Here is a 14,483-nt window from a genome sequence, read left to right on the forward strand (position 1 = left end):
CAGGTTCCTGTACCGACGTCACAAGCCAAAATCTCCGGTTTCATTGTCTACACGACAACACTGTAAATGGAGTTTCTAGAAAATCTTCATCCTGGCAGGAGTTTTCAAAAATGTTCGGTTACTGTGACCGGATACTGCGTTTGCGTGTGTACGAATGGCTAAACCGCATAGTAAAAGCTGCGGTTTTGAAAATACCTGTGTTCGTGTGGCCAGGGCCTGAGTCTACCCTCAAACTTGCACGTGATTGGTCTATGATTAGCGAGCATCCTGAGGTGACCGACGCTTTTAGTGCAACTCAATCCCGATCTCTTCCAGTGTAGACACGGTGTCAGTGTGAAAACAGAGTGGAGAGAAAGCTAAAGTGGTTGGCAGTGCAAACAAACTGCAAAATTAAAGCAGTCACTAGTTCAGTGTTTATATATTTATATATATATATATATATATATATATATTAAGGACAATTATACAAAAAAAGTAATTACATAACTTTCAGTCTACATTACTTTCTTTAAAAGAGCAACATATCGTCGTGGTCAAAGTATTTACACAGGTAAGACAAAAGCATGTGCTTGTTGGCACTAGAATCCACACGCCTCAGCAGTGCGATCCAGTCGCTGTGTAGTTGGACATCTCTCGGCGGATAGTGCTGAACGGGGACAGCTCCAGTTCCGTCGTGCATTCGTGCTCGTTGTCGTCACTTGCAGTGGCCGAAGAGTGGGCCGCTATCCCACAGGTGTCGGCGCAGCAGCAGCAGCAGCACTCCAGGAAGGCGCGGCCGAAGGGTCGGCACAGGCAGAGCAGCAGCACCGGCGTGACGGCCGCCCGCAGGAATAGCAGCAGCTGACTGAGCAGGTGCAACAGCGCCATGGTGCTTTGAGGGACCCCGGCCGCCATGTACGCCGAAACCATGTTGCACACGTTCTCCGGCACCACGCACGCACCGTACACGATCGCCAGTGCCACTACGGTGCAGTTCATTTGGCTTTCCAATCGGATCTGCTTCTTGTTGCCTCTGGCGCAGCCGCGCTCGGCACGCCGGATCCGCCGGGCGGTCGCCACCGAGCTGCCGATGGTGAAGAGCGTAGGCAGGCAGAAGTAGCAGCCGAAGCACCACCACAGACGCGCGCCCTCGTAGGTCAGGCCCAGCACGTACAGCGTGTCCGGCAGGGAAGTGGAGATGCGAATCAGGCAGCGCTCCGACGCCGGGTCCTCTACTGTGCCGTCGCCGTTTTCCGACACCAGCTGCCGGATCAGGAGCTCGGGGAGGGCGAGGAGTAAGGCACCGATCCAGATGACGGCCAGCTTGGCGGCAGTGGAGGTGCAATTCTCAATCATCTCGTAGTACATCTGGACGTTGGTGGCGGCGCGGAAACGGTCGATACACAGAGCGCAGAGGGTGAAAGTGGTCACACCGAGAGACGCCACCTGGACAAATACAAGCACACAAACACAGTTTGGTCATCAAAAGGGATGTACTGGTGCTTCACCAGTTGATAATATATTCAATGAAATGAGACATTTAATACATTTTAATAAAAAATAAATTAAATAAAAATCTGAAGAAAATAATAAAAATGACTTTTTAAATTTAACTTTTTTTGTGTGTGTCCCTTTAAATGCAAATGAGCTGCTGCTCTTCTGGAAAGGGGGCGGAGCTTTAACAGCTCAACAACAACAAAGCTGGAGAATCTCACGCAGCCAAAATGAGGATTGTCAGTAACGGTGTTCAGCCTTACATTGTTCAAATCGGAGTCGACACTGATGGAGAGACTCAGGAAGAAGTTACAACTTTTAGAATGAAACTGGATTTATATATAAAACATTGTTTCAATTTAATTAGGTTACATTTATTTATTTAAACTTTAAATGATGGAATAGAGTCCTTTGTTTGCTGTTCTATGTATGTACATATTAATATTTAATTATCTTTTTTTTTTTTAAATACATTTAAACAAAACTATTAAATAAAAATTCTGAAAAAATAATAAAAAGTCTTAATGACATTTTATATGTCATTATATACACTGATCAGGCATAACATTATGACCACCTTCCTAATATGTATTTCCCCTTTTGCTGCCAAAACAGCCCTGACCCGTCGAGGCATGGACTCCTCTAGACCCCTGAAGGTGTGCTGTGGTATCTGACACAAGATGTTAGCAGCAGATCCTTTAAGTCCTGTAAGTTGTGAGGTGGAGCCTCCATGGATCGGACTTGTTTGTTCAGCACATCCCACAGATGCTCAACTGGATTGAGATCTGGGGAATTTGGAGGCCAAGTCAACACCTCAAACTCGTTGTTGTGCTCCTCAAAACATTCCTGAACCATTTTTGCTTTGTGGCAGGAGCATTATCCTGCTGAAAGAGCCACAGCCACCAGGGAATACCGTTTCCATGAAAGGGTGTACATGGTCTGCAACAATGCTTAGGCAGGTGGTACGTGTCAAAATAACATCCACATGGATGGCAGGACCCAAGGTTTCCCAGCAGAACATTGCCCAAATCATCACACTGCCTCCACCGGCTCGCCTTCTTCCCATAGTGCATCCTGGTGCCATGTTTTCCCCAGGTAAGCGATGCACACACATCTGGCCATCCACGTGACGTAAAAGAAAACGTGATTCATCAGACCAGGCCACCTTCTCCCATTGCTCCGTGGTCCAGTTCTGATGCTCACGTGTCACTGTAGGCTCTTTCGGCGGTGGACAGGGGTCAGCATGGGCACCCTGACTGGTCTGCAGCTCCATACACAACAAACTGTGATGCACTTCTGATAACTTTCTATCAGAACCAGCATTAACTTCTTGAGAAATTTGAGCTTCAGTAGTTCGTCTGTTGGATCGGACCAAACGGGCCAGCCTTCGCTCCCCACATGCATTAATGAGCCTCGGTCGCCCATGACCCTGTCGCCGGTTCACCACTGTTTCTTCCTTGGAGCACTTTTGATAGATCCTGACCACTGCAGACCAGAAACACCCCACAAGAGCTGCAGTTTTGGAGATGCTCTGACCCAGTCGTCTGGCCATCACAATTTGGCCCTTGTCAAACTTGCTCAAATCCTTACGCTTGCCCATTTTTCCTGCTTCTAACACATCAACTTTTAGGACAAAATGTTCACTGCCTAATATATCCACCCACTAACAGGTGCCGTGATGAAGAGATGATCAGTTCACTTCATCTGTCAGTGCTCATAATTTTATGCCTGATCAGTATATTATATATATATATTATATATATTTTAAAGGGATGTATTCATTGTTAATTTTTGCTTTTCAGCAATGATTGAGAACCATGAAATTTCACTGGTATTGGTATCAATTGTTAAAAGCCTTGATACTGCATGTCAGAAGGTGAGTAAGGCCAGTGGCGTAAACAAACTGCTTGAAAAGAAATCTGAATTATGTCAGGCATCTATCTGAACCCAGTCCTACAGCTGGAATAATCTCCTTATTAATCATCCGGCACATAGCAGCAGGTTTGCAAAACGAGAAACAACTATAGCTCTCACATTTACAGACTTCATCTGCTGCGTTATTGTGACAGACAAGTCGACCTCCTGCCGGCCCGGCAATTAATTCAGACGGCACAGAGTAGGGCCCTAAAACCCTCTGATCGCACCATTCCCACTGTGAAATGGGACATTTGCCGTGAATATTGCCACAATAAATTGGGTGATATGAAAGAGTATTTACAGTGGAGACACAAAAGAAACAACTGCAATGAATAGGAGACGACTGGAGAGATTCTTGGCCACATTCTCGCAGCTGCATCCCAGCGGATCATACAAACCCAAATGAAAGAGGCAACTAAGTGTTTGTCTTCATTATCATAATTACAGAGCAATCAGGCACATCAGCATCAAGGAGGAGACAATTAGCGGAACGGCGCTCGTGCACTTGCTAAATGAAAACCAGCCCGCCTTTTTCATCTCCAAAAGCAGATTTGTTAGATCCTTCATCATTTTGACAAAAAGCACACTGTTCAGAATCCATTATGGACTATTGTGTCCATTAAGACACTGTAATGGTGCTATATTACTTCCATAGGTGTGAAACGCATCCATCCTGCTCCATTAGACGCTCAGCACATCGAATGATCTTCGGTTTACTCTGTAGGATGAGCATATTCTCAGCAGCAGGTCAGAAAGAAAGAGATGCTGCCTGACTGCAAAATACTGCTGGGTTTCCCGTATGCCCATAAAGATTCCTAGGCCATCAAACGAGGGGTGTTAATTGGGTATGCCAGTGTATGATGGCAGGTCAATGCAAAGTAATATTTTTATTGCAGGATTAACGGTATATTACTATGGGTAACATATAATTTGTAATTGTTTAATAAAAGATAAAAGCAAGTCACTTCAAGTGATCTGGTTGTTATATTCGTGTCACATGAGTGCAAGCATGATTTTGCGTTGAGTATTGTAGCCTATCATAGACATTTCTGTGGAAAATAATGACTAATCAATTATCGGTAGTGAGAATCCACTTGGTTTTCACTCAAAATGCTGAATGTGTGTGTTTAAGCAAGTATACTAACTCTACTAAGCGCACAAATCCTCTCATTATAACAAACAACGTGGAGACACAATTTAACTAAAAGATTAATTTTGAAGATTAGTCAGATTCATTTATTAAAATGGGAGTTTTCGTATTCAGTGTCACTTCGCAACTGACTGACGGCTTCAGTGATTATAAAGAAAGTTCTCTTAACTAGCAGTCTGTGTAATTTCATTCACAATTTGAAGAAAAGTTTTTGTTTTTCATGAGACTTTTTCATGACCAAAACGTGTGAAAAAACTACGTTAGGGAGTGGAAATGACTAATGAGCCAATAAGTGCTTGTAGTGGTAATTTCATGTCTTTTTAAAAATTTAATAGCCTAATAAAAGTGTTTGTCTTTCACCAAGTGTTCATTTTTCTACATCGATAAACTTTTAGTTTTACAAATGGGGCATTAAAATAAAATAAAATAAAAAACCTGTAACCCTTTATAGGAAAATCAGTTTGAGATTGATGAGAAAAAAAAAAAAAATACAATAAAATAAAAATAATGAAAACTGAATTATTCATAGGAAAATAAGTTAAAATAAAATAAAATAAAATGGGGACAATCTTTGAAGAATGAACAAAAAACGTTTTTGGTCATCACATTAAAAATAACATTTAAATTGGATAATATTCAGACTTTTGAGCTTTGAAGCGCTGGAAAAAGTTGTGTGAAGAAGTACTTGAAAGTCCTTTATTCTTATAACAATGGTCTATAACTGTCTAATTTGCTGGGTTATGATCAGAGCTATATGTGATTAATCTTTGGACACACACTCAAACACACACACAAACCTGATTTGACACATTATCAGATAAAGGGAGAACAAGACGAATGTACATAGAGTCACAACCACAGGCTACATGATTCACATGTGGTGGTCATGTGGTTTGAACTGAAGTAATCAAATCTAAGGTCTCCTGGTCGCCACACACCTCACACTGTGGCAAACAGTCCAGATCACGACTGATCTGACATTCACAGGCTTTTTCTAGCTTACAGGTTTCCTAGCAGCAGGTGAAGATGGCGTTGGCTGAGATGGTCTTTACTAACGCCTCATTAATTCTCTGATTAAGAGGCTCTCTAAAACCATGGAGGTGCTGGATATTAATCTGGTTTAACGGTGGCTTTCAGACTGGAGGCCATTTTTGGGCTACTGCCAGCAGGGAGGGCAATAATTCTTACATATTGACAAATGAGACGGCACTGAGGCATGAGCGAGCTAGAGACAAAAGCTATTACAGTAATAGTGTTATATATGATGACCACCGAATGAAACAACTACATATTCTGCTACATAAATTCAGACCATTAGAGTGGGAGTCAACAGCCTGGATCACAAACACAAAGCCAACAAAAACCAGTAAACAAGCCAAAAAATAAAATAATAAACTAAACTAAAATAAAATAAATGAACTGCGACCCTACGTAGGACAAGTAGTTTGGAGAATAAACAGATGGAAACAATAAAGTAAAGTAAAGTAAAACAAAACAAAACAATAAAAAAAAAAATCTGCAACCCTCAATAGGTAAAGCAATTTGGAAAAATAAAATAAAATAAAAAATGAAATGAAATTCTTTATAAGAAAAGTAGTTTGAAGAATGGATGGAAAATAAAATATAAAATAAAAGAATAATACAAAATATTTAAAAAATAAAATCTGGAGAAAATGTAAGTGGTGTTTGCTTGTCCAAAACTCATCATCATCATCATGCAAGGCTTGCCATGCATTTGCTAATGCGTTCTCTGTGTTTTTAATACGTTGCTAGAAAGCCGAAGGCCGGATTGTCAGGTGCTCCTCTGCAGCATGTTTACTCAAATGAGACAAGGCCTTCATGCAAATCTCTGTGTTGTGACTGATGCAATCTCCAAAAAGCTAAAGGCCAGTCAAAACACAAAAACGTCAAGTTAAAACACTGCACCGACACGCTGCCCTCGGATTCGCTCGACCTTCCCCAGTAAAAAAAAAATTGAGACCTCTGATAAAACAAACTCAATGATCAGACAAGTTCCACTGGCATTCGCTGAACTTACTGAACTACACAATATATCTCTGCACCCCTGAGCGGAAACACCCTGCAGGAGACAACAAGTGAGGGGATGTCAAATGTGAAACGTGTCAGGTTTGAACAAAAGCAGCAGTAAGATGCAGAATACACATGAACTATCACGCACAATGTTTTTCATGCGTGCATGTGTGCGTGTGCTTCACTGGGCTGTGAGTAATGTAGCCCGAGGCGTTTTCTCCCTGTGGAGCATTCGCTCACAATTTGCCCTCAAGACTGACTTTACTCACCACTTAGCCCTGAACGCATTCACTCCCGATCAGCATTCATAGCTGTGCTGCAGCCGGAGGGACACGGGCACAAGCACGCATGCACAGTGGCTTGTTTTCATACAGCTTCACCATTGTCAGGCCGAGCCTCCAGGCCCTCTCTGCCTGTCCCATACAATCACAGCAGGCATGCTGAGTGTGCCACCAGGACGCCGCATTTGCACCGCTCTCCCTCCAAAACCCACGAGAACGTCGCAACACCCCCCTCACACTCTTCACGTTCACAAAAGCAACTCATACAATCTAACTAAACAGATGAGTGAATCTCACCAATTTGTCTTCAAGGCAAGACGGTGGCCATCTTGGTTACACCTCTTAGTGTATACAAGTACAGCTCCATTCTGCTTGAATGAAACAGCCAGCAATGTATTCAATATATTCATTTTGGGGACCTGAAAATGCAAACTTTTCATGACAGGTTTTAAAGTGCTTGTTTTTGTACAGTAAATGATACCATTATAGTCTCTGTGTAAACTACAAAAACGCGACATCATGCGCATGTTTCTTTACAAAGTAACATCGCCACCTACTGGCCTGGATTGCATAATATAACGTTTTTAGTTGTTTTCGCAAATCCGTGTGAACGGGGATCGTTTTGTGGTTTCACAAACACAAAGGAAAAACATTTAAGTTTATAGTACATTGTTGTCGTGTAAACTGATGCCTCCATTGATGCCATATTGAGCATTATGATTTAATTTGTTTTGTTCATGAGTCGTCTGATCGCACAAAACCATCAGACATTATGTTTTGGTTAAAGAAAATGAAGCCTGTTTTAAGGAACATTAACTCTTTCCCAGTTATTGACAGAATTTTCCAGCTTTCCATGTTTTCACTGTTATACGGTAGGGGGTGCTATTACACAAGAGTACAGAATCTCCAGATCAAAACACAGGTGAAGTAGAAGCAGAAACAAGCAATAAAAGGATTGCTTATGCATGTTGTAGAAACGCTATTTTCTCGTTTTTTTTTGTTTAAAATGTTGCTTTTTTATGAAACATTCAAGTGTTGATAAAAAAAAAAAATGCATAAAGCTTTTTTTTTTTTTTTTTTTACAGGGGGTCAGCAGAGGCACCGGCGCGATCACTTGCATTTTTTCCTGATAACTGCGAAAAGAACTTGTCATTTTTGTCACATACAGAAACGATTAATACATCATACTTAACTGTAAAGGGTCTATTTTTACTTGCATACACTCACAATAACAACAAAACTTTGTGCTTTTGTAAAATAAAGAAAACAGGGTGCGCTTTCTGCAGTCTCGGCGAACTTCTTTCTGAAACGTGTCAAAAAAAAGAAATGAAACTCAGCAAAAACTTGCCACACAGACATGAGAGATCTCTACAAGAGGTTCTGTTCTTTCTTTCGAGATATTGCATGTTCATATATTCATACAAAATATTGTTGGGGCCATTAAATTTTTGTGCAAATTGTCAAAAAATGCTTGCGGTGGATGGAAACTCAAAAACAAAAAATGCTGGTGGGGAAAAAGTTATGATGTTTTGGATTATGGCATTGTTTTCAAGACAATTTTACTACTCAAATCTGATTATCATAAAGTTAAGAAAACTCATTCTCATTACTGCAAGGTACTGCCTTTATGCATTAAATTCATTTTCAGGAAAACAATGTTGCAATGGAAAGGCTTCAATACTTTTACTTTATGCATATAATTTCCTTTTTTCTATTAGATTTTGGTGTGAAATATGACCTGGATATTTTTTTTGTGAGATTCACCAAGGGTCCACAATTATTTGACACTAAAGAAGCGTGGGGTTTGGTTGTGGTAAAGTGAGCTGTGCTGAAACTGGGTGTGGCGAGCAGATCAGGATGGCAGCGGGGCGCCTGCAGATTTCACGTGAAATAATCGGTTATGCTCGCGCCGTACAGTATGTGACGGCAGTGGGACAGAGGTCAGCGCCGGTGTCCTGAGGGCAGGGTGGATGTTCTTTTGCATGCAGGGAGCACTGACGTCTCTCGAAAGGAGACACAATTACCCACCATGCCACAATTTCAATACCTCACCCTCCTGTGCAAAACAAAAAAGCAAACCTTAACACTCTCAAATGGATTTGTGCATTAAAAACTAGAATACTTAGGCCTACATTTTAGATTTTTAACCAAAAAAATGTAAGTTTTCACAATAACCAAATTTATGCTGATTGCATATTTGAATAAATGAATTTTGAAAATATGATTATTTAAATAAAATCAATTAAATGCAAATAGATTTTGATTTTTTGAGTGCCGAAATCTCGACTGCTTCATTCATGTACGACTGAGAAATATGCATCACATTAAGTTGATCTAAACGGATGGAAATTTTATACGGAACACGAGGGCAATTGAATAACAGAATTTTTGGGTGAAAAGTGTAGGGTTAAAGGTTTACTCTAGGTATGAGCAAGCGTTGATGCTTGCCTTAGCAAACGACAATTCAACCCTGATATGAATGAACACAGAATCCATTACCTCAATATATGGTACGACTTTACAGGTGAACTGGCCCAACAGCCAGGTCTTTGTGAGTTCGTGAAACACCACGAGAGGCAGGCAAAACAAGAGCAGCGCAAAGTCCCAAACAGCCAGGTTAGCCAGAAGAGCGTTTGAGATGCTCCTCATGTAGTAGTTATGGCACACCACACACATTATTGCTATGTTCCCCGTTACTCCAACAGCGAAGATAAGGACCGAAACGACAGTGATTGCATACGCCCCATACGTCTCGCTAGTGACGGGGTAGAAAGGATTGGGGAAGAATTCGCTCTCCTCATCCTCGGCGTACGGAGGGGTCATCGGCGTGGCGTCCCATGGGTCGTCTACCTGTTTGGTGTGGAACTCAGTATATCTGGTGAGATCAAATGGGAAATCTGTGGAGGTGAGAGCTAGAGGTTTGGGCATGGGTTCCCACATGGTAAAAGAGGACGTCAGAGCATTATAATAAGTTTCGACTGGTGTCGATGAGGCAGCGCTTTTATTCTGGCCCCTTTTCAAGCTCTTAAACGTTTTCTTGTGGTGCTCCTTTGTGCCTCTTTTGCGCCTGTGGTTTCTCCCTCGCTTGCTCGGCTTAGAGTTATTGGGTCCATCTGCTGTTCCCATGGTAGCAGGCATCTCACCATTCAACTTTTTCCTTTTATGTCGCCGCAAGAGCTTATGTAGGTTTGTGCCACTCTTCGTAGCCGCGTGTGTTCTGTTCGACAAGAGATGTCTGTATCCATACGGTTTACCTGCGCTCCAGAGACGTGAGGACAAGTTACTGGTGTCTTCTGAAGTGTGTTTGATGTCAAAGGCAGGTGTACCTGCGGCTGGATGCCTCGCAGGGCGTGTGGCACTGGGTTTTGGATCATGAAGAGTATCTTTGGTGTGTGCATTACGGCTTTCTCCACGCAACAAAACATGTGGACATCCTGCAATGAAAAAGATCGTTCTTAAAAGCAGCATCTGCATCTTCAATGAGTCAGTGTGCTGAAGATGTTAGAAAAACACTCTAATGTGATGCATTGCAAAGAATACACAAGATTCACATCGTCAGAGGAAAAAGTTCACACGTGAATGATCGGTAAACGCTGATTAAATCCATGCAAATGACTTTTCCGGTTACATCCACTCCGGTTATGATTCTCTCTTTGCGTTCCTCGTCTTAGCAAAGTGACAGCGAGGCATTATTTCAGCTTCTGAGGCGCATCCCAGCCAGCTGCAGGAGACGGTCGCATCCCGCGTTCTGTTGGGCGCGGCAACCTGCGCCTCTGCCGTGCGTGGAGAAGCGGAGTCCCGGGGACGCGCTCCGTAGCGCGAGCGGGCGGGGAGCTGCTGCTGCTGCTGCGAGTGAGGAGCGGATGAAGAAAATGGACGGGCTCTCTCCTGGCGGATAACCTTGTTCTGTCAAGCCGGATCCATCACCAGCATCAGCCCCTTGGACCACCGCAGCTGGAGGCGACCCCGCCCCGCCCGTGCGTAGTACATTCATTACCATGCGTAATTACGCATGTCAACAGAATCATAATCCGATCAGTCTTGAGTGTAACACGGGCTTATACGAGTTAAATTATAACCTTGTGTCACAGTAACACGGGCTGCGAAAGTAAAACGGCAAAATATATAAATATTTTTTCCTTAAAATAAATAAATAATCGTGAAATATTACACTCTAAAAATGCTGCTTTAAAAACAACCCAAGTTGGGTTGAAAATGGACAAACCCAGCAATTGGGTTTTTTAACTCAGCAGTTGGGTTAAATGTTTGCCCAACCTGCTGGGTAGTTTTTTTTAACCTAACTATTGCTTAAAAATGACCCTATTGCTCGCTTAAAACGAACTCAAAGTATGTTGAAAATTAACATTTATTAATATGTTTAATAAATGAACATTTATTAAGTTTAATCAATAATAAACCATTAACATTGCTTATTAAGAAATGTTCACCTTTTGCTTATTATTGTTGCCTCTAGTAATTATGTGTCTAATTTTTAATTTCCAACCTATTTTGGGTTCATTTTAAGCCAGCCATATAGTCATTTTAATCAATAGCTGAGTTAAATAAAACCGCCCGGCAACATCGGTCAAAACAACTCAACTGCTGGGTTTGTCCATTTTCAGCCCAACTTGAGTTGTTTTTCACCCAGCATTTTTTAGAGTGACACATGCACAGTACATGCAACATACTCATAAATACATGTATCAATATAAGACGTGAGTATATTAATATAATAAGTGAAAAAGCCCTACATATGCACTGAACACGCATATACACAAAAAATATCGGCTATAGTAAAAATGATATATAGTAACCATTCCTAAGTTCATTTATAAGTAAAATATATTCATATGAATGCAAACAACAACATTAGTATCCATCTTTTGAACAGACAGGCCCTCAGATGTATTTGAACATGAGTACAGGTGGCACTTGCTGTGATCTTCACATTCAGACATCTATGTGTGTGACTGAAGTGTTTAAATACTTTTTGGTGTCACAGCATATCTAAAGCAAGTTACTTTCACTACTAAAAGCTCTTTGGTGCATTGGTATGTGGAACAGGTTTTCTCAGCCTGTGGCAATGTCACAACAGAGCAAAGTTCTCTGAGCGGAAGGGCAAGAACCGACTTGCTTCAGGTTTGTTTTCCGCTGGACAGAAACTTGGGCTCAGAGGCGAACATTTGCAAACAGCCAAGAGCCTTTCATTGCCTTGCAAAACATCATGTGGAAACACTCCATATTTAGCTCAGACATGCTTTAGTTTCTTTGTTCTGCTGGGTCCAAAGTTTCACCTCTAAGTCCTGCTGGTCATGGGAGCTTGGCAGAATATTGTAATGTAGGCCAGGTGCAGAATACAAGCTACTGGAGTTGGCACAGCCTTTGCTAGCACTGATACTCTGTTGCCAAATCTAAGCATGGGGTTCAAAACGTTAAATAACAGTGCGCCGCAAGGTCAGATACTTGACAAGAACTGAAAGCTGACAGAAATGCGTGTGGAATGAATGGAATCAATGGAATGATTTGTGCAACATGAGGAGCCATGATTATTTCATTAGTGAAGTGTGTTTCTTTTGTTTCATACTCAATCAAATACCTTTGTTTTTATGCCTTCTTCAAACAGCTGTAATGAATTTCTTTCCTTAATCATCACCACTAGGGCCTATATTTGTCCTGATTTCCAGAAAGACGATAACAAAACAACCTTTTAAAAAAAAGATAGTTTCCTGCATTGCAAAAGAACATCTTGAAAACGTCCAAATAGCAACGTTTCATATTCTTTTAAGCATGCATTTTCACCAAATTTAGATGAAAACAAAAGCCCAAAACACTTAGATTCAAGATATATCTCCTGAAATAATATTCTGTGTGTTATGCAATTTTGTTTTGGGACTGCATGTTTGGATAGAGAAATAGACTCATCCTGTCATACACTGTATGTGTGGAGGTGATTTAACTATCCAAATCTGAAGACATGACAGGCTCAAAAAGCATCTTAAACACAGATGTATGTATCACTAAGCAACTGGGTGGGTAATTTGAGTGGAACAGATTTTGCAGCAATCTAAAGCGCCACCTGGTGGTTTAAAACAGTAATGCATAAACATAAAAAATGCAGTGTGAGAACTGACAGAAAGATATATTCACCCTAAAACACACTCACAGAGCATAAGACAGGTGTACTGCAAGTCTAACACAATGTGAATATACTTAAACAGAATAAGGGTTACCAAAGTGTGAGAATGAAGCACGAATCACCCAGAGACAGTGTATTACTGTGATCAATCACCTGCTGTCCACATGAGCGTGAGATGATGAATGACTTATATATCTCCCAACAAGCAGCAGCAATATCTCACTGCTAGATGCACAATATCACAGATATGGGCTGGCATTAATGAGTGAATCAATCAATCAATCAATCAAATCAATTAATCAGGCAGAGTTTACTATAAAACGAAGATCTTTTATCATTTACTCTCCGTCTTGCAGTTCCAAACCAGAATGACTTTTTCTTTCTTCGGAGCGCAGAAGTTTAGCAAAATGTCCAGGCTTCTATTTTCTATATTCTAAAAGACTGATGTTGAAACACAATTTCTGGATGAAACAAGTTCAGAAACTGCATCATAGAGAAAGACAGCACAATAAACCTGATGTCACATGACCACTCATACTGGGTCAGTAGAAGTCTGAGTAAAAGCCATTCAATTCTCTACACAATAGGACAGAAACAGCGTATCACTTAGAGAAGTGACGTGATGACAGCAGTTAGTGGTGAGTGTGGCGGTGAGCGAATGGAAGAGGACTGTCGGTAATGGCCTCTCGGATTGCTCTGGATGACTCAGAAAATACATCTCAGAGCTTGTTCAGGATTTGACCGTTTCATTTTTTTGCCATTCAATCACTAATCTGCAACAAAGAGCAAAACAATATTACAAAACAGTAGTGCAATATTTAAGCACCAATTAAAATAACAATAAATTAAAAAAAAAAATCCAAGTATAAAAGTTGCTGGCACAATGTTTTCTAAGGCATTGCTAAGCAGTTTATAAGGTGTCATGGGAGCTTTGAGTGCATGATATTCTGATCTCTAGAAATGGCTCGAGTCCCTACTTTAACCCTTCAAGCCATGAAGGCATTTTTAGAAATGTTTTTTCTGAGTGACATACACAAAAGTAAAGACTCATAACTCCAAAACTGTAGCAAGGTTGTCCCATAGAACATTTTTTTACATTTTTAGAGAGAAAAACTGATTACATTGGACATGTATTCATGCTGAGAAACTGCTGATAAAGTACAAATAATATATAATTTTTTATTGTAATTTTACAATTTAATTTTTTGTGGTGATAGTTACAGCATTTGAAACCAAGGTAGCCTATTTGTTTAGCCCTTGAGGAAGATCTTGTGATCAACACGAGATTATGTTGATTTTGGACTCATTTCAATCTGGAGCATTCAGTTTAAGTAATGATGTGCCATTTTATACAATCAATGCATGTTTCATGAAGTTATAAGTGAAAATTCTACGTGAAATCTTTTAGTTAGCATCTGTGCGCCTGTGGGGTTTTATGTGTCATGAGGAATATCTCGTAATAGACTCACTGGATTATGTTGATGCTGAATGAATT

General features: G+C 40.9%; 1 protein-coding gene across 1 annotated transcript; it reads right to left on the reverse strand.

The window, feature by feature from the left end:
- Nucleotides 1-594: 594 nt before the first annotated feature.
- On the reverse strand, nt 595-10,350 carry gpr37b (G protein-coupled receptor 37b). The gene is made up of 2 exons (XM_067390811.1): nt 9,352-10,350; nt 595-1,425 (listed from the first exon to the last, which is right to left on the reverse strand). Exons 1-2 carry the CDS (start codon nt 10,324-10,326, stop codon nt 595-597), a joined length of 1,806 nt encoding a protein of 601 aa, XP_067246912.1. The 5' UTR covers nt 10,327-10,350.
- Nucleotides 10,351-14,483: the final 4,133 nt, after the last annotated feature.

The sequence above is a fragment of the Chanodichthys erythropterus genome, chromosome 8 (assembly GCF_024489055.1).
Source record: "Chanodichthys erythropterus isolate Z2021 chromosome 8, ASM2448905v1, whole genome shotgun sequence".
NCBI lineage: Eukaryota > Metazoa > Chordata > Actinopteri > Cypriniformes > Xenocyprididae > Chanodichthys > Chanodichthys erythropterus.

Bases quoted from the DNA above. Each gene is read 5' to 3' on its own strand.
- gpr37b (XM_067390811.1), bottom strand. From the start codon at position 10,326: ATGCAGATGCTGCTTTTAAGAACGATCTTTTTCATTGCAGGATGTCCA. The intron at 1,426-9,351 runs GTAATGGATTCT...GTATTTGTCCAG, and splicing joins AAGTCGTACCATATATTGAG to GTGGCGTCTCTCGGTGTGAC.